The sequence below is a fragment of the Oreochromis aureus genome, linkage group 6 (assembly GCF_013358895.1).
Source record: "Oreochromis aureus strain Israel breed Guangdong linkage group 6, ZZ_aureus, whole genome shotgun sequence".
Taxonomy (NCBI): Eukaryota; Metazoa; Chordata; class Actinopteri; order Cichliformes; family Cichlidae; genus Oreochromis; species Oreochromis aureus.
The window spans coordinates 33223510-33250227 of record NC_052947.1 but is presented as its reverse complement, the minus strand read 5'-3'; the positions used below and the strand labels follow the sequence as shown (position 1 = coordinate 33250227).

The 26718-nt window shown below is 38.8% G+C and overlaps 3 protein-coding genes across 5 annotated transcripts; all 3 read right to left on the bottom strand.

The window, feature by feature from the left end:
* Positions 1-28: 28 nt before the first annotated feature.
* syngr2b (synaptogyrin 2b) lies at positions 29-9202 on the bottom strand. The gene is made up of 4 exons (XM_031753415.2): positions 8946-9202; positions 4434-4671; positions 2872-3008; positions 29-2313 (listed from the first exon to the last, which is right to left on the bottom strand). Exons 1-4 carry the CDS (start codon positions 9063-9065, stop codon positions 2023-2025), a joined length of 786 nt encoding a protein of 261 aa, XP_031609275.1. The 5' UTR covers positions 9066-9202; the 3' UTR covers positions 29-2022.
* A 1786-nt stretch (positions 9203-10988) lies between these two features.
* si:dkey-93h22.7 lies at positions 10989-17318 on the bottom strand. The gene is made up of 13 exons (XM_031753403.2): positions 17079-17318; positions 16955-16981; positions 16718-16844; positions 16454-16635; positions 16006-16189; positions 14007-14110; positions 13616-13888; positions 13214-13519; positions 13036-13137; positions 12921-12948; positions 12053-12101; positions 11887-11952; positions 10989-11805 (listed from the first exon to the last, which is right to left on the bottom strand). The coding sequence occupies exons 1-13, from the start codon at positions 17107-17109 to the stop codon at positions 11737-11739; spliced, it is 1548 nt and encodes a 515-aa protein (XP_031609263.1). The 5' UTR covers positions 17110-17318; the 3' UTR covers positions 10989-11736.
* Positions 17319-17449: 131 nt separating this feature from the next.
* Positions 17450-26609, bottom strand: LOC116330917 (Fc receptor-like protein 5). Of its 3 annotated transcripts, XM_039614088.1 has the most exons (12): positions 26451-26609; positions 26335-26361; positions 25094-25129; positions 24700-24981; positions 24312-24608; positions 23807-24079; positions 22515-22847; positions 22099-22149; positions 20372-20482; positions 20250-20274; positions 18964-19051; positions 17450-17676 (listed from the first exon to the last, which is right to left on the bottom strand). In XM_039614088.1, exons 1-12 carry the CDS (start codon positions 26593-26595, stop codon positions 17656-17658), a joined length of 1689 nt encoding a protein of 562 aa, XP_039470022.1. In that variant the 5' UTR covers positions 26596-26609; the 3' UTR covers positions 17450-17655. The 3 variants fall into 3 exon arrangements, with proteins under 3 accessions (XP_039470022.1, XP_039470023.1, XP_031609243.2); XM_039614089.1 differs by lacking the exon at positions 22099-22149; XM_031753383.2 differs by lacking the exon at positions 25094-25129 and having other exon boundaries at positions 26451-26608.
* Between the last annotated feature and the right edge of the window lie 109 nt (positions 26610-26718).

Sequence of the window (26718 nt, the reverse complement as noted above, 5' to 3'; positions counted from 1 at the left end):
GCATATGAATGAAGCAGCATGCACAAGATGCCTGAACCTATGACTTTATTCAACAGTTGTGCATCCGTGACGTTGACATGAAGGCAAAAGAACAAACTGAACTTGGTCAAAAACAAAAGTGGAAATGATAGAAAAACCAATGAACCAAGCACAATTTGACAAGTGTTTATAAAACCTGCAGACCATGCAAATCATTCCAGTCTCACATCTAAAACATAAAACTGTTAACCCAATTATGATTAATGTTTAAGCAAAAGCATAAATGCAGGATACTTTGTACTTGATATGTGCAGCAAATAATCACACTTTACATTTTTGTCACTGAGGCAGACATGGCTTACTTTTGAAGCTGCAAACAGGAAATAATATTGAAGAAAAAAATCTAGTAGAAACATTTCAAGCTCCTTTCACTGACAACTTCAGGTTGCCAGTTTTGATTTCAAGACTTTCCACAGTATGGAAATTAACAAAAACCATTCACGCACAGCAGTGAGGGCAGCTGTGATGCACAGCTGCTTAACCTTGAAATAACTTCAAGATTTAATCATGGCACAATTTACTATCATTCACCATATTACATATTTCATTCAAATTTCTCCCTTTGCACAAATGATAAATAAGCAATGTTTTCATACAGCTGGCTTCAGTAATTTATGCACATTTTTGAAGGAACAAACCTTATTCCCCATCCATGGTTATAAAAGCAGTAGCATAAGAACAATGTTTAGTGAGTATGAGCCCATCCAACTGACAATTCAGAGTTTGCACACCCACGCCAAAACTGATGCCAGGCCAACTTTTGAGTGTAATCAGATCGACAACAGCTGAGATTAAAAACCAGCAAACATTTAACTGTTGGGCACAAAGCAACATTGCAAAACCCCAGATTTTCTAAGTGTATGTGGTGAATGCATATGTTGCAAATTAAGCACTTATTCTGTAACTATACTAACACACTGGGTCTATTTCCTCTCCCACAGTGTACACAGAGAAGCAGATAATAATCAGGGTTGAGGAAACCAAATGTCACAGACCTTGGAGGAAGTGTGAGGCTGATCTGTTCACAGGCTTGCAAGAAAGCATTGTAAATGGCAGTTAATAAATTACTCGTCTGTATTAGGATATGGTAAATCTGTTCAATGAATGCATAGTTGTGTGGAATCTCCTCCCTCTTTTCTATCTTAAAGGTGGTATCAAAGTCCAATGAACGCTGCTGCAGGCTGGAAACATTTAACCAATTTTTTACAAACACAAATCTGCTGTATTGCCTCAGGCAGACCTGATTAAATTCAGGGTCCTTACAGTTAGCAAAGATGGAAAAGAATAAATTTATGGATAGAAAATTTTATGGTTGTATATAGACTGCCAAGTTTCACAAAATACAACTCAGGCAGAATTTGGCTTTACAGTAGTTTTTCACGCTAACAGTCAACTACCATTTGCTAATTAAATTAATACCTCGTAAACTCGTATTTCCACAGGATTAATAAATTGAAAAAACAAAACAAAACATATGACCAAATAAAAAAAAAATATAATCAGGCACATACAACCATGAAAATGGCAGTTTTACTTGTGAATTGTTTGTATAAATGCATATCCTCAAGTTCCAACAGATTCATGAGCAACACATTAAATGCCGGCCTCTTCCACTTGCCTTGTGGCTGTCATAAGCACTCTTCATAATGTCACATTATGTGACCCTCTTCTACCTCCAGGATCCGCTCATTTGAGGTAAAAGTTGCATCTTTGCACAGGGGTCTAAGGTCAGATTACCCAATCATCAGCACTAATCTCAGCAGTCAGCCTAATGTCTTAAGACCTGATCACAGACCCACCGACGTAAACAGCAGTGTTCCTCTTCTCTAACATGGAGTTGCACTGTTCAGGTTCTCAAATCTGACATCGTTAAATCAGCGTGAAACCACATCAATATGATATAGCTCTGCGGGTGTGCAGTGCAACTGCAGTCAGTCCACCGACAGACGAACACCACCTGGCCCATGTGACCTCCCCTCTGTCTCAGTAGCTGGGCGGCTGGTAGCCAGCATCTACCTTGGGCGGGAGGTTTTGGGCGAGAGGAGGCTGCTGTTGGATGTCAGGCAAATTGCTGGGATAGGCTGTATAAGTGGTGGGGGTGTAAGTGGTGGGGGTGTAAGTGGTGGGGGTGTAAGTGGTGGGATTGTAGGAGGTGGGGGCATAGGTTGGAGGATAAGGGGTGGCAATATCCGGCACCGTCTCTGTGTAGGTAGGGATGGCAACATCATTTATACCATGGCGGAAACGACCCAAGGCGAAGTATGTTAGGATTCCCTGCATGATGAGAATAAAAATGTTAAAGTCATTCAAGCTTCTGTGAAAAATGTGCAAGTAATAAATCACACGAGAGGCCGATGAGCATTTTTTCAGCAATAACAGAAATAATGCAAATTTTACACAAGATTAAAAAATTAATGGGAGATACGCATTATGCACTGATGAGCCAAAAACACTGAGCATTCCTGCTTAAAGTGTTAAACCTCTGTTTTCTGCCAGAAACAGCTCTGACCTGCTGAGGAATAGGCTGGAAATACAATTTGAAGAGGCTCTGTGGTATCTGGCACCAAGATGTAAGCAGCTCTTTAGAGTGGACTTATTAGGCTTTTCCTTACACTGTTATCTTAATCTTAATGAAAAGCTACAAGACTGGGGTTAACAAACACATTAAGTCTTGGCAAGGGAATCAGTACATTTTCTAAAATGTTAAATCACTCTTTTGAATCAGAAAAAAGTACAACATCAAGTACACAATCAAAATATCTACAATATACTTTCAAAACTAAATTTTACTGAATGATAAAGTGACTAAACCAAAGCTGCAATCCCACTCACCCAGGTGGCGATAGAGAAGAACGAGAAAGCGATGCTGGCACGTGCGGCGTCTTTGGGGATTGAGTGGTCATCGGGAGTTTTAGTCCACTGACTGGCCAACAGGCAGAAACACACAAACCACAGGAAGGTCCACACTCCTAAAACAAACATCCAGAGAAACAGACGCACAAATGATCACCTTTTCCTCACTGGATGGAGGAACAAAAGCGTTCAGCTGAAAATACAGATATGAAAAGATAAACAACAGGGTTCCCCCGTCTCCATCTGCTCACACGAAAACGCGCCGTTTTTCCAAACTATCACTCTTTTGTTTTCTTGAAGAATGGCTGACTGTGGAAAGCCGATGTCTGTTTATTTTCATCTGAATATGTGAGGTCATACTCCTCCTCCACCCTTCCACGTCTAATGTTGCAATGATGAATACTGCGTTATGTCAGGGAAACAGTCAGCAGTCTGTCCTAGATTACACCAACACTCAGAGGCTTTCTACATGAAGAAGTTCACGCTTTAGGAACAGCTTGAATGCATGAATCACTCACTTTTGGTGGTGAAAACACTCAATCTATAATCTCCATAAGATGTTCAATTAGTTTATGATGTGATGACTGCAAAGGCTGTAGCCATTTAGCTCATGCCAAGTGGATGGGAGTATCATCTTGAAAGAGAGCACTCCCATCAGGACGCAAATGATTCAGAGAACCAAGTTTAACTACACATTTAAAATCCCTGAGTTATCTTTAAAAAAAAAAAAAAAAAAAGACAAAGAAGCACCATTTCAACAATACATCTTATTTTATCTACGTCATTGAAATGAATGAAAGAAAGAAGCAGATATTTCTGACCTCAAAATCGGGAAATGTTCTGTTATTTTATTGTTTATCTTAATTTGGTGTAGTATGAATGGCAATGGGAGAGCTCTTTATCCGTAGAAAAAAAAAAAATCTAAAATTTATGAAAACAGTTAAAAATGCAAAAATCTATGCCTTCTACATTGCACATTGTCCAAAACCATCCAGTGGGCCAGACTTGAGTCTTTATTGGGCCCATTCTGGTCACTGGGCCTTTATGTTTGACACCCTTGCACTATAGGATTAAAGGTGATCACTAAGAGCTACTTTGTATTAACATGTAGTGGCGCTTCCCTCTATGTCAGGAGTGGGTAATTCATATTCCCAAGGACAGATGCTCCAAAGGGAAACAACAGCCCAAACAGAGTCGAGTGGTACAGTTTGGTGACTCTAATTAGCAGAGGTGAGGCCCAGGAGATAGCAATCACCTATAGCCACCTATCAATCAAAGCAGCCATGCCCCAACTTTAACTCTTCATAGAATCCAAATGAGTGAGTTATAAAAATGGTTTCGCCCTCTTTACAGCTGCTACGAATAGATAAATTACATATAGAGGCCGAAACTATGTTTGCACCAGGCTGTAAACACGCTTCTGCAAACACACCCGCCCACTTTGCATCACCACCAATTATTTTGCCTGTCATTGCCTCAGGTTTTTCTGTCAGTCTCTTCTTCCTTGTGCAATCTTTATAAAAATAAACATTCATGCTCACCTGAGAATCCCAGGTCAGCTATGACAGCAAACTTCCTCTCCTCTGCGTTGCTCATAAAAGGCAGGTAAACGTCCAACACGAGGAAGGCCACACATGCCAGGAAAGCAATCACCCCGATACCGACTGCATAATGACACGCTGAGTCGTTGTGATTGAAGATGCATTTGGCTTCAGCTTCGTAGTGGGTGTTGACATAGCCCTCTCCTGTGATACAGGCAAACACCACCATGGCAAAAATCTACAGAAAAACAGAAAAGAAGGCGGGCATTAATGAAAACGAATGAAGAGTAAATAAATGTGGAATTGTTGGTAAAAGCTGATGTTTGCACCACTCACAACATCTCAAACTAATCAGGGTCCAGACATCCTCCTAGATTCAATTTATGAATGATGTGTAGGGATATCTCAGCCCTGGCAGAGGTGTCCAGTCTTAAGCTGATCTTGTTTGACTTAACGTACATATAAACTTATGACGTTCATAGCAAATTCAATAAGCTAAGAGTCAACAAAAACAGATATTTTTCTATCATGTGTAACATGTGCCACAAATCTACCATTATAATATTGTTGTTTAAAAATAAAATTCATCCAAAACTGACTTAAATAAATGGATAGTATCAAGTATCTTTGATGACAGGTGGATGTATTCAGTTTGGTTTTGTGATGTTCGGCATGTACAACTGTGCCCTGGAGAGCTACAATAGGCTAGACGGAGATACTGTGTGAGCAGTTTAGAGATACTTTAGGTTCGTGATTTAAAATAGAAGAAAACAAAACAAAACAGAAAACCTGATAAAAATGCAGCAGCAGCTCTGTCACTGTCAGCTTCTTGCTCGCTCTCTCTTTAACATTTGTCAGGGTCATTGTCAGTTAAAGTAACATTATCATCCTTTACTTGTCTCCCATCATGCACACAGTGAAACAGAGACCAGAGGAGAGAAACCAGCATGACTTTAAACGACAGGAAAATGCAGAAATGACTCTCATACCAAACTACAATGACAAAAAATACAAATAATTCTTCTTGGTTACACTACGCATTATTTAAATAATTGATGATTAGTTAAAATTTATGTATTTATTTACTTGTTACATTTTGTTTCACAGTCATTTTTTATGCCATGTCTGATGTTACCTCATAGTCAGGAATAAAGTTTATGAATTTTACACTGGTCAACACTTTGTATTGCCAAGAACCCAACAACTACATCAGTGTCAGTACTAAAGAAGTGCTGTATCACTGTGCGTCTGTGTCTCTGCATCAAGCAGAGGTTGGATATTTAGAGTGAAGGTCACCAAAATTGCCAAAATGGATGGAAAATAACAATCTGCATTTTAGATATGATGTTGTTAATAAACATAAAACCCAGAAAAGATCTTCGCCTTTCTTTGGATTTGTGAGTTCAGTGTAGCTTACAGAATGTTGGCGTGCAGATCAAAAATTAAACCTGTTGGGGAAGTAAAGAACTTTGTGCATTCAAATGCTATTTGTTTTTCAGTTTAACTTTTTGCAGGCATTACATGACCTTTTCAGCTCCTTCCAGACAGCCATTGTTCTAACTTTATGAAAAATGAAAGTTCCTAGAAAATATGTAATGTGCTGCAGCCACCATGAAGACAACATGTATAATACTTTTTTAAGCAGCCAATTCTTCAATAATGTGTTTTTGTATGCAACAGCTGGAAGTAAGATCAAAAAGACGCCTTGTTTTAGAACTCATGTGAGAAAGTTAGCAAACACCCCCAGGTTTTTCTTGTCTTCACACCACATCTATCAAATTGAAATGACACTATTTAGCAACAACAAAGTCACAAAAGCGGGTGACTTTTGTGGAAAATGGACAAGCTACATAATTATAACATAACATCTTTTCTCACTACCAACTCTTGAAATATCGACTTTCCTTCACGTTAGTATGTGGAGTGTTTATTCCCTCTGACAGGCTGTCCCGTGGTTGGCTTCACTGTGCTCTGGTTACCCACCTAACCATGTGACCTACTTCTGAGTGCAGCTGCCTGCCATGTGATTCCTGAGATGCCACCAGCTCCCTAACATTGCTTATAATGAGATCTGGGAGGAGGACAGAGAGGGACTGTTTAACTGGTGGGAAGGAAAAGAAGGCCAAAGTCCTGCTGGTGGGATGAGACCAACGATACAGAAAATGAGCTGCAGACAGAGACATTGGAGAAGTGAAAAGCGGGGAGGCGGGGGGTTCCCTAAAATGGAACAAAAGTAAGACAGGGACTTTCAGAGGAGTAGATGGAAATTTTTGTACATTTTTAAAAGAACAGAAAGTGTTTGTGCAATGAATAACAAATGTCAAACTGACGCACAAGTGTCACATGTTGATTTGAACTTTCAGTTGTCAATAAGCAACACAAATAAGATTTGTTTGGATGACTTGTTTTTGCATTAAACCTAAATGACACACATTTAGTTACATAAATATACTGCAAATATACTGTTTCAGGGAAGGTGTAGCTGCTTTTAATGGCCAGGAGTGAGTGTATGCCCTTTTTTTGTTTCAGGTAAGGCTGTTATAGCCCTTCCACCCAAAAAGCAAAAAAAAAACAAAAAAAAAACAAACAAACACCAAAATAAACAAACAAACAAAAATATGTAACAATACAAGTGATCAAAATAACCAAAATATAAAGACACTGTGGAAAAGAAACAACTGAACATACCCTTTATACAGGAAATGTCTTTAGTTTGCGATCAGATTGGTCAACCAGCGCGAACAGGAGTGGGTGTTTACGTTCACTGAGAATGTCATGTCTACATGACTGTGTCCTAAGTTTATATAATAATAAAGAGACACAAAAACTCACACTCAGCCCAGTTTAAACCAAGCCAAAACTGAATGTTTTAAACAATATTTGAAACAAGGACGCTACCATTTACGAGAAAATCAGTGAGAAATCAACATTTAATTGTCAGTGTTAATGGTACTAACACATTTAACTGCCCTTTCAAAGGGTTTGCATCTTATTTAAACAACAGTTGCTGTTCATACTTAGAAAGGTCTCTCAATCATATGGAATTATAAGTGCAAACTCAGGAAGGCATGCAGAAAGTTTGCCCTGGAGAAGCTACAAAAAGCAGTAAGATGACAGAATGTAAGCTGAGTCATATTTACTAAGAAAACTGGTATAAAAGAAGAAGATAAATTCCACAATCTTGTTGTTGGAAAGTTCTGAGGAACTGGAGGCGGTTTGGACTTCTCCTTTTCCCATGTTTTGGAGCACACTATGTGGTATGTGGTAATGTGGTATTCCAATAAAGGTTAAACTGTGTTGAATGATATTGCAAAAATTTTTGTATTTAAAAAATATTTGCCTAGTTACAACAGCCGGGCAGCATATTCCATTCACTGTTACACAATTCATTCGTTACACACAATACTGCAGTCCTGCAATAAATGCCAGCGTTAATGGAAAATGAAAAAAAAGTTAAATAAAAACTATGATAACACTGGTCCCGGGACCAGGTGTGCTCCTCTTTCTGTGCAATCATACATGCAGGTGTCCTTTTCTAAGATTACACGGTGATCCAGCCTGGAAGAATCTGAGATGAGCACAGCTGCACTGCATACGTGTGCGAGTCAGAGGGGGAGATCAGTAGCACACATTCACCAAGCATAACAGAGAGAGTGGGGGGTATCACCTTACCTGCCTGTTAGCCCCTGTTTACCACTGACACACACATGCACACAGACAACAGCTACAACCAAGGGCACAGTCTGTCCTCATCTGCCACACTGAAAACTCTTCACTCTGCCGGTTAATATGTGAGCTCGTCTTTGCCCGGGCCTGTCCTGCACGGGAGAATATTAATCTTCATTTACAAAGCACACGACAGTCAAGCTTAGTACATTCTGTGGAGATGTAGTAGCTCGACTTCAACTAGGAAGTGTTCAAGGACAGTAAAACGGTCCTTCGGTGTCTGCTCAGTCACTCAGGGTTGCACAACAGTATATTTTTCACTATATCAACGGTCTCATTGAGATTAATTGAGGACTTAGCACATCCCCGCAAAATCTAATGTGTGCCTTAAGATTTACCCAGCAACAGGTGATTAGGGCTGTAAAAGTTCCGAGAACTTTCTCTCAGCGCGATTTCCCCTTTTTAATGCAAACACCACCTACTCTGTCGCTTCAGCCTCGAATAATACAGACTTTTACAACCATCGACTTCCATCCGCTGTGTGAAGTTAAATTATGAGAATGTAATCTCGTGGATTATAAGGAGATAATTATTAATGCCGATATCTGGTAGGTAGTGTTTTCCCGGAAGTACAGTTTTCAGTATTTATTGCTGTGACAGCAGCAGCGGGGGTGACCTGCGGCGCTGTCACGGAGAGTCTTGCTGTAAATACGACGCCCGCCGGAGGAAGCGCACAAAGCTGCCCGCTGTCCCGTATTACCAACATATCTCATCTCTTCACCTCTGTGCGCGGACTTGCTCACATACCCCGCTGGACCTTCAGTTTCAAACACAAACAGCACTCACCCAGCTGAGAAAGCGCACGATGGTCTGAGGCTGGCGGATAAACTTGTAAAAGTCGAAGCCTCCTCCTGCAAACGCAGCTCCGTACGCACTTACACCGCCCGTCTCCTCCATGTCTGCCATTCAGCCGATCCTCCGGTGCGAGTAGACCTAAGGGGAAAGCAACGCTCCAGTTACAGTCGACTAACACTACCAGCTATCGCCGCCTCCTGCACTCAAGTGGGAGCAGCTCAGAGACACCTGAGCAAGCGGCTATGCGCAGAAGGGGCGGAGCTACACAGAAAACTGTTGGCCAAGTTACTCTTCAGCGGGAAATACGTCGTAACAAAACTTGGTGGCGAAGTAACTATCAGCTACTGTGATTGGTCCGCTCAGCATCACCGACGCCTACTGCGCGTTTTCGGCTACTTTTTCACTGGAGTCTTCAGCGAGAGAACAACAACCATCGCGATAATACGATCACAACAACGTTAAAAATGATAATAATAACAGCGTCAACATAAGGACTCAAAAACGCAGACAAGCTATTAGAACTGATGAGAAACGCTAGCGGGACAAATAAGTTTGCCTCTGAAAAAGCAAACAAACCAACACACACACACATACTTCACATACTTGCCTTTTATATCTTAGTGAGGACATCTAATTGACATAATGCTTACCCTAAACCTAACCATCAAAAATAAATGCCTTTAGCCTAAACCTAACAAGAACCTATCTGTAACCCTGACACTAAAGCCACATTTTAAGCCTCAAAAATGCCTTCAAACTTGTGTGGCTCGGGGACGGTTGGTTACTTTTATTAGTAAATAGGCCGTAGTGAACAGGATTTGTGAAAGGGTTATACATGAAATAAAGAAATTTTTGACTCTGCATATTTGTACCAATATTGTCATCAATCCAGTCCTTTTTGGTTACTTCCAGTAAGTTTTTAGAACTGTGATGTTATATTTGTTACAGTTTCTGCTGCCACCTTGGTGAGATCTCTCTTGAAAAACACATTTTTAATGTCAATGACACTTTTTACCCGGATAAATAAAGGATATATAAAAGTCTGATTGCAGCAGCTGCTTTTGATAGGAATGCTCTTTCTGGCTCTAAATTACTTGATATGATCAATATTTAGCGATATGACTCACCTATTTTTGACAGATTTTAAGTAAGGTTATAGTGTAGCAGTTAAGGGGTATATGGTTACATCTTAAGTTAATGTAGATTTCCGACTAAAGCTTTAATTCTGGAATGACCCTGTTTACCTGTTAAAGCTCTGCAGAGGTTCCCTGCAGAAATCTAAATTTTCTCAGAGCCATTACTTACCAGAATTTCTAGAACTGACACAAGCACTTTTTTCGGTGCTTTTCATCTGGCATTCACATGCATTCATACTCCGATAGATGCATCAGAGCAGACTGGAGCAGACAAGGATACTACAACCAACCTTCCGATTGGTAGGTGACCTGCTCTAGCTCCTGAGCTATAGCCACCCCAATGTATCAAATATGTATTCAATGTTAAATGTATGTTTTGTTTTATTTTAATGGACTGCATTTTTATTCCAGGTGTGGTGAGGCTAAGAATAAAGAAGCTTATTTCAGACACAAAAGAAAGCCAACTATAGGTCAAAATCTTGTGTTATTATCTGAAAATTTCACAGCAATGGCACAAAATTTAAGTTATTTTCTAATTTAGAAAAACAAATGTTAGATATTTGCGTTTTTAAAAAAGTAGATAATAACCCCAGATTTTGACTCATAGACGACTTATAGGTGGCAAAAAAGTATTTTTTCCCAGCGGCAGATACAACCTTTCACATATGGCGGCAACATTATGCAGAACAGAAAGTGTGCAAAGTTTAAAATGTTTTTTTTTTTAGAAACAAATTGTTTATTTGTCAAGCAACCAAGTGGTTTTACTGACTATAATGGCCATAAGCTCATTCATGTACACTTTCCTTCATGTATGACTAATATTCATAAATTTTCTAATGTAGTTAATTATGTGTTTCAAAAGTCTTTATCCAGAAACGAGTTAAAACAAACACAAATGTACAAACAAAAGATGATTTATTTAGAGAATCCTTGTATAAAACGCTTGACTCATGTGTTTCAATATGCTATCATCATTTTTCACACCAAAATATAGATGAACTGATAACTTTGTAATAATTTGACTAACAAATAATTACAATAAAATCATCATAGCCCAGCTGTGTTTTCATCCTTTCTTCTATTTCAAACACAGTCTAAACAAATTTGTTGTTTTTAAATATGTAATATTTAATATTTTCTGCAACACTCAGAGTCAAGCTTGCTATATCCTGGTCTGTTAGCCAGTCTTCACTGCAAAACATTACAATGTAGAGATTACGAGTGAAAATGATGATAAAAATAAACAGACCAAACAAACACATTAATTACCCCACATAACTTTTCTTAATCTGTGGATACAAATCGCCCAATTCCTGTAAAGCACAAAGAAAAGCCGTGGAACAAGTAAACTGACAAACTCATGTTAGAAAATAATTTTGCAATCAAAAAATATCACACAGGCACATATAAATACACAACAGGGGTCAAAAATGATTCCACTGGTTAAAGAGATTTCTTTCTTTCTTATTTTTGTTTCCCTCATCCTCATCAGTCTTAAACTGGGCACCTCTGACTTAACTCCTTCATCACACTGTTTTACAGATAACTGGTAAAAGTGCTCATCCTGTAAGGACGCTGTAGCACTGACCAAATGTTTATTTCACTACAACAGTTCACGCTTAGAGAGCAAACATGCACGTAGTTCTTTAAACTAGTTCATCCTTCAAAGTCTTCTTCTGAATCTGGGGCCATTCATCTTCAGAGGATTCAGATGCCTGAGGGGAGAAAACAAACAAAATACTTCACTGGCTCGTTTATCTCTAACTGGGTGACGAAAGAAACTGATCTGGCCTCACCTGATCGAATTCATCCTCTCTCGCTGTTTTCAGCAGATCAGAATCGTCACTGTGGACTGAAAAGTCCTATAAGAAGACATTATTGAGTGGTGCTTACTGTGTTGGGAGTAAAATGGTACAACACATTCAGTGTGTCATTGAATGCACTAAAGAAATCGCCACTTACCAGCTCGTCCTCATATACAGCTTTGCTTCTCTGCATCTCCAAGCTCCACCTGCAAAGAGACAAAATGCACATGTAGGCTACAACTGTCTTAAGAATGATTAAGTGTGCAAGCACAGACATTTTTACAGTCCCGTACAAGGGAAGGAGAGAAAGGGGTGTGAAAAAAGTAGCCAAATTCAAAACAACTACAGTTACTTTAATGCCTCAAAGTGATTCAATCCCCACAGACTTCCATGTTATTCATTTTATTTTATTAATTATTCATATCTGCTCTTAGGTTGTTGAAAGCTGACCCATTTTAGTGAAGTCAAAAATAAGTAAGTAGCATTTCATGTGACGTTTTTATAAGACACATTGATCACTTGTTTGAGTTCCATTATCATAAAAACCCCAATTTTTCCAAATTCCCAAATCACAGTATCCCATGTTCAATCTTAGCTCCCCAAATCTAACATGTCATTAAAGACAGGATCGCAAATTTACTCATGGCTCTCTGGTAACCCTCTGATGGTGAGTCTTAACTGTAGACAAGAAGGGTGTAGCATCTAACATACAGTAGAGTTTTTCCCTTGATAGCTTTAATATTTAAGCACAAACAAAGAAGAATCTAGGCTTGAACATTACATTCATTGTTGCTGTTCTTTGAAAAGCTGCTGTGCTGCAAAAGGAAAACAGGAAGCGGGGCCACTTTGTTACTTATTGTCCACCATTGTTTCTTTCAGTGGCCTATGGTGGATAACACCCCAATAAAAACAAAGAAAAATCTGACTCTGGAGGAAGTAGCACAGTTCACTTCACATAGGAAGCATTGACATTATAGTTACTATACTTTTCAGCATTTTCAGAATTAAACAAAGAAATAACTCACAGAGACTTTTCTCCATACTGCCTCTTCCCTGAAACAAATGTGAATAATGTTATTTCTCAGCAGCAAGTGCAAAGGCTGTAAAACGAGATGAAAAAAAAAAAGCATCTGTACTCACTGAAAATCACTCCAATCCAGCAACAAGCAGACATCAGGAAAATCAAAAAGGCAAAACTTCCAAATACAACTCCCACTACAAAGTCAGGAATGCGGTTCAGCACTAGAGGGGGAGGAAGATGAAGAGATGATTCAAGCTGTCACCTGGTATTTGTATGTTTGACTCAAATCAACTGTACCTTCTTTATCCAAATATCGCCTCTTGCTGCTTATGGCGGTGCTGTTGTCGAAGCTGTCTGATACTTCACAGTAGTACGTCCCAGCGCTTTCCCTCCCCACAGATAGCAGGAGTATCGATCGTTGTGGCATCTGGTCCACCACTTGGTAGTAGGTTCCTCGATCCTGTAGGAGGGTTTTGTTGTGGAACCACTGATAGTGTGGATGTGATCCCTTCTCCGCTTTGCAGTAGAACCTCAGGCCAGTTACAGCGTAGTTTTCTCCAGTGTCGTAGTCATAATGCATTGTCACAGGTCCACTAACAGGGACTGTTGGATGCCAGAAAGGGATGTCAAGACAAATAGATGTTAACTGTAAAAACACATGCTTATCTCAGTAATTTGTTAACAGTTTTAAAAACATACCAACATTCAAGGGCAACCACTGACTGTATGTGGTCTGTTCTCCGTTGCTCGCATGGCATCTGAGAAAGCCTAAGTGGCGGTCCAAGACCAAAGGAAGCTTAAATACGTAATGTCTCTCTTCCACTGTCATGTTGATGACCTGCTCTTTCCCACGGTACAGCGAGTAGGTGATAGGCAGATCTCCTTGTGTTGAGTTACAGACAACTATTGCAAAATAATTTTGTGGCTCTTCCTTTAACACAGTGAAGGAGATGTCAGGGGCTGACACAAACTCTGAAAGAAGAGTAAGAAGAGTGATGTTATTTTGTTGATCTGCTGTCAAAAAAACAAACCATGATACATTTACAAAAACATGACCAGGAGGGTTTTTCCCCCCAAAATGAGTGCTAACCTTTGACTGTGATTTCAATCTCAGAGCTGTTGGAGGTGAAGACTGTTTTGTTGAAGACGTTGGTAGCCACACACTTGTAGGAGCCACTGTCTTGAGGATTTGTTCTGAGGGTGACAGAGAAAATTATTTCTGTAATATTTGAATTTATTGTTTCCATAGACTGTACAGAAAAAATAGGTGTAAATATATGGCCAGCAGGGGGCGACTCCTCCAGTTACGTAAAAGAAGTCTAGAGGAGTTCTAGAGTCTATGAGACATCGACTCTTAAATCGTTTTCTGATAAGTTTATGGTCCAATCACACTAGTTTCAGGTCCCTGTTAGTTCCTGTTAGAGTCAAAAGAAGAATATCAGGTATGCTTTAGGGTGGGCCTACCTGGTAAATTAAAAACATTGTATCTGTCAAAACATTTGGTCTGAATGACTGTTGTGTAAATTAGCTGATGATTTCTTAATCAGTCTTAAATGATTATTCTTAATGGTTATGCAATGTTTTCTCTTGCATATACTGACAAACAGCAACATCTACGGTGGCCCTGAGAGGCCAAACGGACTGCAACTTAAGAAAACACCAGCAACAAGAAAAACGCTGCAAAAGCACACAAAACACAACGGAAATAGGAAAAACGAAAACAGAAATAGGAAAAAACAGTGCACAAGGGAAGTGTTTCTGGGGAGACAATAAGCCGACGGACCAGTTGCAGGAACCAAAATATGCTAAGAATTGCGCTGGGAGACATTTAAAAGAAATGGAGGATCTATCGGTTTTGTGAGGAAAGAAAAGATGAGAGGTAAGTGTGTTAGCCTAACTATTAGCCTAAAAATCCATCATCAGTATTATATGAATCATGATAAAACACACCTACCATGTTTTGGGTTCCTGCAACATGTCCGTCGGGTTATTGTCTCCCCAGAAACACTTCCCTTGTGCTTTTGGAAATTTGTTTTTTCCTATTTCTATTTTCTTTTTTCCTATTTCCGTTGTGTTTTGCAGCGTTTTTCTTATTGCTGGTGTTTTCTTAAGTTGCAGTCCGTTTGGCCTCTCAGGGCCACCGTAAAACATCAGACATTTTGGCCCACTCTTCTTTAAAATACTACTTGATTTCATTGAGTTTAGTATTCATTTATGCACAGCCCTTTTAAGGTCCTGCCACAGCATTTAAATCAGAGGTGTGGACTTTTGACTGGGCATTCGCAACACCTTGATTCTTTTCTTTTTCAGGCATTCTGTTGTAGATTTGTATGTATGCTTGGAATCATTACGTGACCCAGTTTGGGCAAAGCTTTAGCTGTTGGACAGATGGCCTCACATTTGACTCTGGAATACTTAGAGGTGTTCATGAACAACTCAATGACTGAAAACATCTGTGGTTGCAAAACCAGCCCAAATCATCAGCTCTTCATCATGCTTGACACTGAGTATGAGCTGTTAGCTGTGTTTCTGTTTCACTAAACTTAAACTTGGTCGCACTTGGTGATGATCAGGTAATCAAGTGCGTTTGATTTGCAGCACCTGGCTGTGACTTGAGTGCACAGTTCATGTTGTTTTCTCAGTCAGTGTTTGACATATCTTGAATGATTTGTACATCACAGAAGAAAAGAGGCTGCAGCATCTTGTTTACTATAAGTTTGTCATATATGATTTGTGCCACTGATAATTTTCAGGACAGGTTCTTCAGAGAAACTTTTTATGATACGTTTTATGATACTGTTTGTGTTTTCCATCATGAGCAGAAAATTCATTATAATTCTTTGCAAATAAACTTAATAGTTCTTTTTTTAAACATTATTTGTGTATGGACAAAACAAATGGCCCATTTTTATCTTCAACTAGTATTTTTCCCCAAATATCATAATACAAATTTAATTACAGTGAGGATTTTACAGTGAGGTACAATCAGTTTTTAGATAACCCTACACTGTCAGAATCTCAAATGTAAGTGGACTGTTGATTATTAATAACATGCACCTGCTGGATTGCTTCATTTGATTGTCACTAACCTGTAGATTGTGAGCTGGTTGTCATAAATACGACGGAGGGAAGATGGCGATACAAGCTGATCATTGTGCAGCCATTTGTAGGAGATATAATTTCCAGCGCTAAGTTGACAGATTAGCTGAAGTGTTTCTCCCTCAAAGAAGTCATCTGGACCTGAATTGATGATCCGTGCACCTTTCACCGGCTCTGCAGGACAGACACAAGAACAGGCTGAGATCCTGGTGCACTTTCTGAACAACGGGAATGCTTATTGAGACTGACTGCTTTTTCCCCAAACTTCAGCCCCCAACTTCAAAAACAAAAACAGTTATGTTTTTTTTTTTAATCCATAGCAGCACAGGGTGAAACACAATGAAACAGTTTTATTTAAAAAAATAATTAAAAGAGAATAAAGACAACACAGACTGATAGTCAGCAACTGTTTATATGCATATAAATAAAGGGACTCACCAATAACCTTTAAATAGTGTAGGTTGCTGGACGTGGAATTAATATGAGAGATAGAGCGGTTTTGTACGCTAGCCACACACTTCAGATAGCCGTCATGACGCTTTTTGATAACCATGGGAATGTTTCCGGCCAGCCCTTCCAGTAAAGTGTATTCACCCAATGCCTTGTTGGGGTCATCCTCCCTGTAAAAAGGGTAGTAATTAGAAAAATTTCATCATTTAATGTAATGTGTCTCACCACAGTGGTTAAATTGAATGTACCCACTTAAATATCTGCAGCAGGATTTCGTGATCTGTTGGAGGGTGCGGCACTTCACATTGAAACTCTACATATGTTTTCACCAAAGCCTCGTTGGGGCCATACAGTTGTGGACGCCCCAGAAAAAACTGACCTATAAAAAAAAAGAAAGAAAGAAAGACAATGAAAATATTACAAAAAGAATCAACAGCAACACAATTAAAATAATCCACTACACACATACAAACAGTAACGCTCACTTACTGCTTTCCTTGAAGCAGCAGCACAACCCTGCAGGGATGGAAAAAAGAGAAAGAAATGAAAGAGATTAGAAGATTTTAACATTGCGAAATATTAAGTTTACTGTGGTTCCCTTTGTGTTGCTTACCCAGAATGACCACAAAGAAGGAAGCAAACATCTTCTGGAAAATCAACAGACTTTAATGCAACATTAGTCCTTGAAAATTATTACAGGGAGCTGCTGTGGGACACAAGTGTGACAAATTTTGTCAGTTTTAAACTGAGTGTTCAGGCAATGCATATGGAAAAGTACGCACACACCCACTTAGAAACATGTGCAAATAACTGATAGTGTTACTCTGGACCTCCCTGCTACACTCCGTGCCTCTGTCATATCAGCTAACTAACTGGTGTTGTTTGCTATGAATATCATATGTACACAGTGTAAAGTAAAACTGAAAGTAAGATGTCTTTTTGCATTATTTTAATAAAAAAAAAGCAAAAACAACAGAAACAAAATGTAATCTAATAATTAAAAATTTATTTGCATCAAAATAACAGTATACAGTAGGTAGGCAATGCAATTTCGCACTTGTCTATAACTGAATGTTCCAACAGTGCCATGTAGACAGTTCAGTAACCCAAGAACATTAAATATTAAATATTAACATAATATAAACATTTAAAATTAAATATTGTATTAGGAGGTGAAGGACTCTTGTGCATCATACTGTGACCTCAGTGATCTGAAAGAGAGAGAGAAAAATGTTACAATCACATCTAAGAAAGCTGATTTTAACTTAAATGGAACTTTTTCTGCCAATTTTTGATTCTTGGATCCAGAAAGAACAGCTTTGCATGACTGACAGTTCAAAATAAGTGCCTTTGTGCAGTCACACATCTACACACAGAAACACACGAACAACAACAACAGACAGCGGGGACCCTCAGGATCTGTTTTTGCTATTAGCTGGCACCACACATGAAACATCAGCACAAGCACACATAGTCATGCAGGACACCGGTGTTGTGCCAAACAGTGATTTCGAATGTCTTTCTGTGTTTTTTTTAACGTCTAATATCTTTACTTATTTTAGTAAATAGACTGTAGTGAACAGGATTTATGAAGGGATTATACATAAAATAAGGAAATGACTTGTTTTTGAAGTATTTTATGACTCTGCATATTTGTACCAGTATTATCATCAATCCAGTCCTTTTTGTTTACTTCCAGTAAGTTTTTCGAGCAGTGATGTTATATTTGTTACAGTTTCTGCTGCCCTCTTGGCGAGATCTCTCTTGAAAAACACATTTTTAATGTCAATGACACTTTTTACCCGGATAAATAAAGGATATATAAAAGTCTGGTTGCAGCAGCTGCTTTTTGATAGGAATGCTCTTTCTTGCTCTAAATTACTTGATATGATCGATATATAATATAGTGATATGACTCACCTATTTTTGACAGATTTTAAGTTAAAAAGTCATTTATAACAGCTTAAATTCCCCCAATCATTTTTTGGCAAATACCGGCGTGGAGCTTACGGTGCAGGGGTTAAGAACTAATAAATAAACTAATGTTTTGTTGTTACAGTAAGGAACCGTTGGTGCAGCTCACTAGCCTGTGGGTTTGGCATCTTCAAAATCTTCATGTAGTTTACACTGTTTGAGTCTGAAAGCTTACGCTATATATTTATGTCTCCTGAACACTTATTAGTTGTTATCAGTTTTTTCAAGCATGTGTGATTTCCTTGCAGATTCCAAAAATATCCCCCTGAGAAAAATACATAATTTGTGGTCAGAACAGGAAAACTGACACCCTAAGGAAATGGAGAAAAAAATGTCAGTGCATCATGCTCTTCATATTTTCCTTGTTTTATGTACCAAATTCAGTAGTTCTTTACAGAAATCCTTCAATGAATTTACATATATTTATTTCTTAATTGTAGGAAAGAAAGGGACATTAAGAGTGTGACTGGACACTAACATTTCACTGATCCTGAATAGTAGTATTATAGTTTTTGCTTGCATACCTGATTTTGAACATCGCAATCTGTAGCGGTAGTATCAGCCGTATTTCCCCCTGACTGGTGTGTCAGTTCAGACTGAAGTGCATCAGAGCTGGGGTGAGATGGTACAAACAGTTATGAAAAGGATGATTTGACTAACAAATAACCCTTCCTTAGCGTTAAACAGTTTATAAAAGCAAATATGTGAAGAATGCACATGCAAATAATAACACAACTGCAAAAGAGCCATATCAAATCCATCCATCCATCCATTCGCTTCCGCTTATCCTTTTCAGGGTCGCGGGGGGCGCTGGAGCCTATCCCAGCTGTCATAGGGCGAGAGGCGGGGTACACCCTGGACAGGTCGCCAGTCTGTCGCAGGGCCAACACACAGGGACAGACAACCATTCACGCTCACATTCACTCGCACATTCACACCTAGTGACAATTTGGATTATCCAATTAACCTATCCCCTCAAACCATATCAAATCAAGTCCAAATATTTTAAATATGAGCCTGTTTGTGGTTAAAATATTTTTAAAGGCCACAATATCTTTATTCCATCGAAAAGCATAAACTTTGAAAGTTTCCAACCAATAAGCTCAACTCTGTGCTGATCCCTTTTAAAGAACATTCGGTTCAGGTCATTTAAAAAATTGAGCCACTTTGCAGCTGAATCGAACCTTCTGACTCTTCAGAAATTAAGTCAAACTCTAAGACGCATTGACTGGAACAACTTACCTATGGAGGTAAAGCTCAGTGACATTTGAATAATTTTTTAAAGCATATAGACTTGCTTTAATGTGATAATGTCTCAGTATTTCATTGTAAGGTTACTGTATTTCATCTGTTTTATTATTTTCTGTTTCATTGTTTGTGTTTTCTGTCTTTTTTTGTTATTCTCTTTTCAGATTTTTAATTATTTTTACTTTTTACTTAATCAATTTAGCTGCTGGGTATTCATGTATTCTTTAAAGTGTTTTATGAATAAAAGAATATATAAAAATATTTGTTATTATCATCTGCCTAAGGATGCACTACACAATTCATTAATCCCCCCCCCCCCAAAAAAAAAAAATACACTGCAATGAATTGCATGATACATTTTTAAGGAATAAACTGCAAAATAATATCCAATAATAACAATAATAATATTTTTTTTTTTAACTTCATCAGAAGATTCGCTAAATACTCCATTAAAAAAAAGAATTGTCTTGCAATTATTTTATTTTTCAGGCTTTAAAGAGTTATGTAAATGTAAGAATATCACACTTGGTTATAGTTGGAGTGTTTGAGGTGTAAAACTTACTTTGCTGGAACACTGTTGGTATGAGCTGGAACAAAAGTGACAGATAAGATAAGAAGATACGAAGTTTTAATAGAAATTCCTGCGTGTGTTCCAATCAGTGAATTGCTGGTTCTCACACACACCTTGCTTGTTTTCAAACATCTTGTACACGCAGGCTGAACCCACTACTAGAATGAGGAGAACGAAGCAGCAGAATGTGATGGTGACAGCTTCTGTGATGTTCATGCAAAAACCTGAAAGAGATGAGACAAAGACAGTTTCACACTCTGAGGCAGCACACACACTGCTGCACAAAAGTTTAGGGTCATATAGTGTAAACTGTATCATGTTGCAAATGACAACCAGTAAGCAATAAAAATGTTATTAATCAATTATTAATGACATAGTTACATTTTTACGCAAATTTTCTTCATTAAAAAGGCTAACAGAAAACACTTTTTAAATAATGAGTACATCTGAGACTATTTTGACAAAAGAAGTGATACATTGTTTTAGCCTTTAAGTTTGATTAAGATCGAGTTTATTCTGCTGGAAACTTGCTAAAAAGTGAAGATTTCAAACTGGCTCTATTCCGAATAGATTTGGGAGTCCCCAGAGCAGGACTGAGCAAGAATACAAAGAGTCTCCTGACAGAGACACAAACACCTCATTGTCTCCCTTCATCAAATGTTTCCCACAAACCTCAAGCTGCAAAATTGTGACAAATGTCCAAATGTGTTTGGATTAAAAAGAAGAAAATTTGTGTAAAACAGAACAAATCTGTCAAGCCTAATGGCGGAAATGTTCTGGTTTGGGGTATGATGTGGTGGTAAAGATAAGCTTTGTGCAGATTAAAATGGATTTAGTTGACAGACGTTTAGGATCGCTCTTGTGGGGAGCCAGCTTCCTCGTACAACAGGTCAATCAGCACAGATCCAAAATATGCAAGAATTATGTAAGAAAGAAACAGCTGGTGTTCTGTCTGGCTTGGCCACCAAACACATCTGTTTTTGCCTATTGAGGTGATGTTTTTGACATCTATTCAGTACCCATGAAACCAGTCTAACTTGTATGTGTTCACAAACAAAAAGCCAGCTGAAATCCAGTTTCTTTTAAAAAGTGCAATCCAAAAAATTCAAAATCTAAAAAAAGGGGAAGAAACGCAGGTGAACACAACTGACAACAGGCGAGAATAATGAGGACTCAAAAGAAGACAGACAGGAAACAATGCTGACACAGGACACAGGAGAAAACATCCTTCAAAGTAAAAGCAGAGAATAACCCAAAGACACTGACAGGCATGAAGACTAACACCTACTACTAACAAGATGACACAGACCAGGAAGCACAAGGGAGGCTATGGTGATAAACAAGAACCCTCTTTTTCTTCTTCTTCTTTCAGCTGCTCCCTCTAGGGGTCTGCCCCCGTCTCACCCTATCCCTAGCATCCTCTTTTAATCCCAAATGCAAGAAATCACAAACCAAAACTTATTACTAAAAACAACAAAGTAAAAACACTACATTAACAAAGGAAGCATAACAGGAATCCTAACAATAACCCCCAAAAATCAAGACTTTAGTCACCGAAAAAAGGGTGAAAAAAAAAGAAAATTAAAGAATTCAAAAAAGGAATTACTGACAATCAGTGAAGACTGCAATGCTGTAACTGCTGTGCATATAATCCTTTGACAAAAGCAGAATTTAAAGGGCAAAATAACTTCAAATTCATTATTTAATGGACTGTATTTTTCATCACTCTGTACTTTCATTTAGTAAATACAAATATTTTAAAATGTTTAGATTTTTTTTTTGCATGACCCCAAACTTTTGTGCAGAAATAAGGTTAATAAAACAAACAAAATATTTTTACTTTCACTTGGTGGCGTTTCGGTTGAGGACTCTGCTTGAGACATGGAGTTGACTGAAGGCATAAAAAGTGCAGAAACCCACAGGAAGACACATTTATATTAAATGATGCATGTGAACAAAAGCCTGGGTTCAACAGATATTCTTTTTAAAGCATAATTTGGCCTTCTTTGAGAGAGCTAGACAGAAAGCTCAATACCACACTCATGTCTGGACTGTGGCATAAAGATTCAAGGGACGGTTTTAAGGTGGAAATGATCTATCATGACTGCTTATTTCAATTGGTACTATATGTTTTCTTGCAGGTTAGAACCATTACATGGAGTTTATAAACCTGACCTCAATAATAAAGCAAGTTAGTATACTTCCCAAAATGACTACTCCATAAGTTTTACTCCACTCTTAGTCCTGGTCTTTCACCTGTGACTTGGACCAGCTCAGCTGCACTCTCCACCCAGGGCCCAGCGTCATCGTAGTTGTCCCTGGCCCTGCAGCGGTAATACCCAGACTCCTCTGGGCTGAGCTTAGTGAGGACGAGGGATCGTCTTCGGTCAGCGAAGGCAATGTGAGGCAGGATGGGCTGAATGTGGGAATCCGGATGAGACTCAGAGGGAAGGACAGAGTCATTGAAGAGCCACGAGATGTAAGGAAAAGTTCCTCTGCTGACGTGACAGCTCAGCCTTGCTGTAGTCAGTTTGGAATCAGCTGTGTACAGATATTCCACCTCCACTTTCACATTTCCTCCAACTGGGACTTGACAGACAAAGAAAAAGGAAGAGAGGGTCACAAATCACATAAAATATAAAGTTCATGTAAAACATATCAATGCAGAGGTGGATACATTTCACTGTGTGTTATACTTGTATAACTATGCATGTGACAAATAAAGAACCTTGAACCTTGAACCTTAAACATACAGTCTAATGGCCAGCAGGGGGCGATTCGTCTGGTTGCAAAAACAAGTCTGATTGTGTAGAAGTCTAGAAAAACGACGCATTCCTCATGAGTTTGTGCTCTTACTCGATAGGTTTGAGTCCACTTGTCTTGGTCCTGTGTCTATCCTTACTAAAGAGTTTTCCTATTTGTGATTTTTTTCTATTCTTGTAATTCTAGTTTAGTTTTTTGAGTTATGTGCTTGAGCTTTTTAGTTTTATCACAGGTTGAGTTTTCAGTTTGTTCCCATGTCTGTGGGAGCCGTGTTTATGTTTTAGTTACTTCCTGTTTTATTTTGGCAGCCTCTGTGTGTTTAGTATTTAGTTTTACTTCCCTGTCTCTTCCAGGTGTCTCTCACCTCTTTGTGGATATAGTCGCTGCCTCCCTTTTTCGGCCTGTTCAGTTCAGTTCCTGCTGATTATGCTTTATGAGTTTTTCAGACATTTGGATTCATTAGTTGATTCTCTGTTGTGGATTTTCATAAACTTCAACTAAATAATGGTCAGTCTTTTTTTTGGATCCTTTTCTGCATCAACACTTACTGAACGCAACTTCACTTCTGTTCAGTTTTATTTAAATAGTGACAAATCATGATGGAAATCCTAGTTAATCCCCCTATCTGAATTGTTTACACATTGAACTTCATATTGTATTGTATTGTATTGTAAGCATCTCTAATGGCCATCAGGAAAAAGAATGCACCTTTAAGTCACTTTTGCATAGGCTGCATCCATCTACAGTCTATGGTAAAGACAGAGATCATTCACACATCTTCATACCTACTTCCAGGTTCACGGGCTCACTCGTGAGGTCCTGATTCTCGGTTTTCACCCGGCATCGTGCCTCTCCCATGTCCAGCTCGGGTACTACGACTACAAGGAACCAGGCAGCGAGGGTCTGAGCTGCTGTGGCAGAGTCCACTTCTTTACCATCTAGTAAAAGATAAAAGTTCACCGGAGGGCTCCCTCTTGTTGACCAGCACGTCACATTGCCATGGTAACCGGTTCCCTCTTTATGAACGGAGAAGGAGATCTCTGGCTTTGAAACATAGACTGGTACAGGAGGAAGGAGGAAGAGTTTTTTAACTTCACTTAAATGGAAAAAATATCAGTCCCTCAGTGCTAATGAAAACTCATTAAAATTGCCCTCTGGGAACATTACAGTGGACCTAATTGCATGCAGATCTATTCAGTAGTTCATGAGATATTTCTGAACTAAATTGGCTGATAGCGCCAAGTAGCTAACATAGTAGTTATAAACTTTATAAATTCTGTTAATATATACCTTTGATTGTCACCTGGACCTCTGTGCTGCTGGAAATCCTCTTGATCTCATTCACGCTGGTCCAAGCACTACAAGAATAATTTCCAGCATACTCAGGAGTTACCCTCTCAACCAACAGCTTGTTTCCCACAAAGTGGAAGGGGAGAGAAGTGGAAGATGTTATTTCCTTCCTGTTAAAAAACCAGCTGTAGGAAAGGTGGGACCCCATTTCAACATCACAGCTCAGGGCCATGCGTGACCCCTCATATGCAACTGGGGGGAAGGGTTCAGAGGTCACTCTGGTATATGATGGTGGAGCTGGAAATCAGGGAATAAAAGACAGTTGGTGAAGAAAAGGGGAAAGTCAGTTTAGTAAGCTTAAGTGAACTACCCAGCATCCGATACTTACTGACTACTCTCAGCTTAATGCTGTTGCTGATTTCTCTGGTTCCTCCAGCTGTGGCCCTGCAGTGGTATGACCCTTCTGACGCTGCAGTTACTTTGATAGGGAATAATGCAACTTGGCCACCATGAAAATCTCTATCGCGGCCAATTCGCACACGTCCATCCTTTATCAGCTCATAGATGACTGGTGGGGAGACGTTAGGTGCAACACAACGGAAAACCACCCTTGGGCCACTGAAGGCCAGGTCAGGACCAGTCAGCACCGGGCGAAGAGAGCTTGATCCACCTAAAGAAGCAAATGAAACAACTGTGCATGCAAACTTGAAACTATAAAAAGATATAAAACTATGCTCAATAACACCGGCTAAGTACCGTTCAGTCTATGTTGCCACCCTTACCTGTGCCCTTAAGCTGTGTGTAGTGACTGAAGGAAGCTTGTGGGTCGAATTGTAGAAATTAGGTTCTTAAAAAGGGTGACTGGGGTCAGCCTCAGAGACAAGGTGATGAACTCTATGATATGTTTGCTCAGAGTAAAGAAGCTATTCAGCATCAATATGCAGCGACCTAGGTAAGTGACTTTGAGCATACAATTGTGGTCAGAAGTTTATTTACAACCTGCATGGGCATGAATTTCATTGTAATATTGGACTTTTAATGATTCATTTGAACTGTTTTTCCAAGGCTGTAATGTTAGTACGACACTGATACAAAATTATAGATACCTTTGATGTATGGGAAAAACAGATGTATGCGGAATTTATTCCCCCCTTCCTGATTTCTTAGTTTTGTTTTGTTTTGTCTTTTAACATTTGTCACAACCTTTGAGATGTGATGTTAGACAAGATTCAGATTATCTGAGGCAATTGTGTGATGATATCATGTCAATATGGACCAAAATCTCAGAGGGATGTTTACAGCACTTTGTGGAATTACAAAAGCTTTTCAAGCCATGTAATGGAAAATTCAATGAGTTGTGAAACAAATGACAAAAAGCATTATTTTCTTTAAAATTAAGAGTAATATGTAACCTATTACTTTTCTTTTAGTAACAACCCCAGCAATGGTGATTTGCACCTTACAGGGACCAGTCTTTAACTGCTGCTGGCAATTTTGTACATCAATAATTATAAAAAAGGTCCTAAATCACATACAGGGCACTCATTGATCAATTTTGCTTTATAGAATTTGAAAAGTGGTTTTCCTGGTATTGCCGACTACTGACTCCTATCTGTAATTACAGCCAGCAGACACAGGGAAAACAAAGACACATTGGAAGTTTTATGCTGTGAAACAGCAGGGATAACCACAGCACCACTATACTGCCGATGTGAAAGACTGATACAAAATGAAACACATCAGACATTATTGAATGCTTTTCATTAAAGTGAACAATAAAACTTTAAAATCTAAAGAAAAATATCAACTTTCTTGTTGTTTTTGGCCGAACACTGACTGTCCACATTAGCTTCAATAATTAGTCCCAGGAGGGACAGTCATGTAGAGTCTTAGTGTAGGGACAGAAATGGGTTATTACTGTAACCTTGTTTCTGCGAATATTTTTAAGAAGCAAACATCTGAAAAGCGTGAAGATCTCTGCCATCTTAGCTACATATCTTAAGCACCCAGTTAACACACTTACTTATCTTGATGAGGAAACTTGCCACAGCTGGAAAAAACAACACACATTAACAATATTATTTAATAATAATAATAATAATACATTTTCCCAGTTTTACATCAAATTAACCGACTCACCCAAAACTGGCAAAAAATAAAGAGCCTGACGTTTCTCCATAACCCTCTCATGTACCTTTGGGCATGGTTTCTTCAGCTTGCCAAGGCTTGCAAGGGTGTTACACATGTGTTGCAAGCAGATAACATACTGGGCTGTTAACTTCATTTTAAGGATCTCTGTGATGTCAAATGCAAATATAACTAAAATGTGCACGAAGATTTTGATCAAATTGGAGAAAAACATACACAGACAATATTAAAGGACACAGTGAGGTCACAGTTAAAGTCT

Bases quoted from the DNA above. Each gene is read 5' to 3' on its own strand.
- syngr2b (XM_031753415.2), bottom strand. From the start codon at position 9,065: ATGGCAGACATGGAGGAGACGGGCGGTGTAAGTGCGTACGGAGCTGCG. The intron at 4,672-8,945 runs GTGAGTGCTGTT...GTTTTTCTGTAG, and splicing joins TCGTGCGCTTTCTCAGCTGG to ATTTTTGCCATGGTGGTGTT. The intron at 3,009-4,433 runs GTGAGCATGAAT...TGTTTGTTTTAG, and splicing joins AGCTGACCTGGGATTCTCAG to GAGTGTGGACCTTCCTGTGG.
- si:dkey-93h22.7 (XM_031753403.2), bottom strand. From the start codon at position 17,109: ATGTTTGCTTCCTTCTTTGTGGTCATTCTGG. The intron at 16,982-17,078 runs GTAAGCAACACA...CCATCCCTGCAG, and splicing joins CTTCTTTGTGGTCATTCTGG to GGTTGTGCTGCTGCTTCAAG. The intron at 13,520-13,615 runs GTATGTTTTTAA...GGCATCCAACAG, and splicing joins GTGGTTGCCCTTGAATGTTG to TCCCTGTTAGTGGACCTGTG.
- LOC116330917 (XM_039614088.1), bottom strand. From the start codon at position 26,595: ATGAAGTTAACAGCCCAGTATGTTATCTGCTTGCAACACATGTGTAAC. The intron at 25,130-26,334 runs GTAAGTGTGTTA...TCGACCCACAAG, and splicing joins AAGTTTCCTCATCAAGATAA to CTTCCTTCAGTCACTACACA. The intron at 20,275-20,371 runs GTGTGTGTGAGA...CTTTTGTTCCAG, and splicing joins GATGTTTGAAAACAAGCAAG to CTCATACCAACAGTGTTCCA.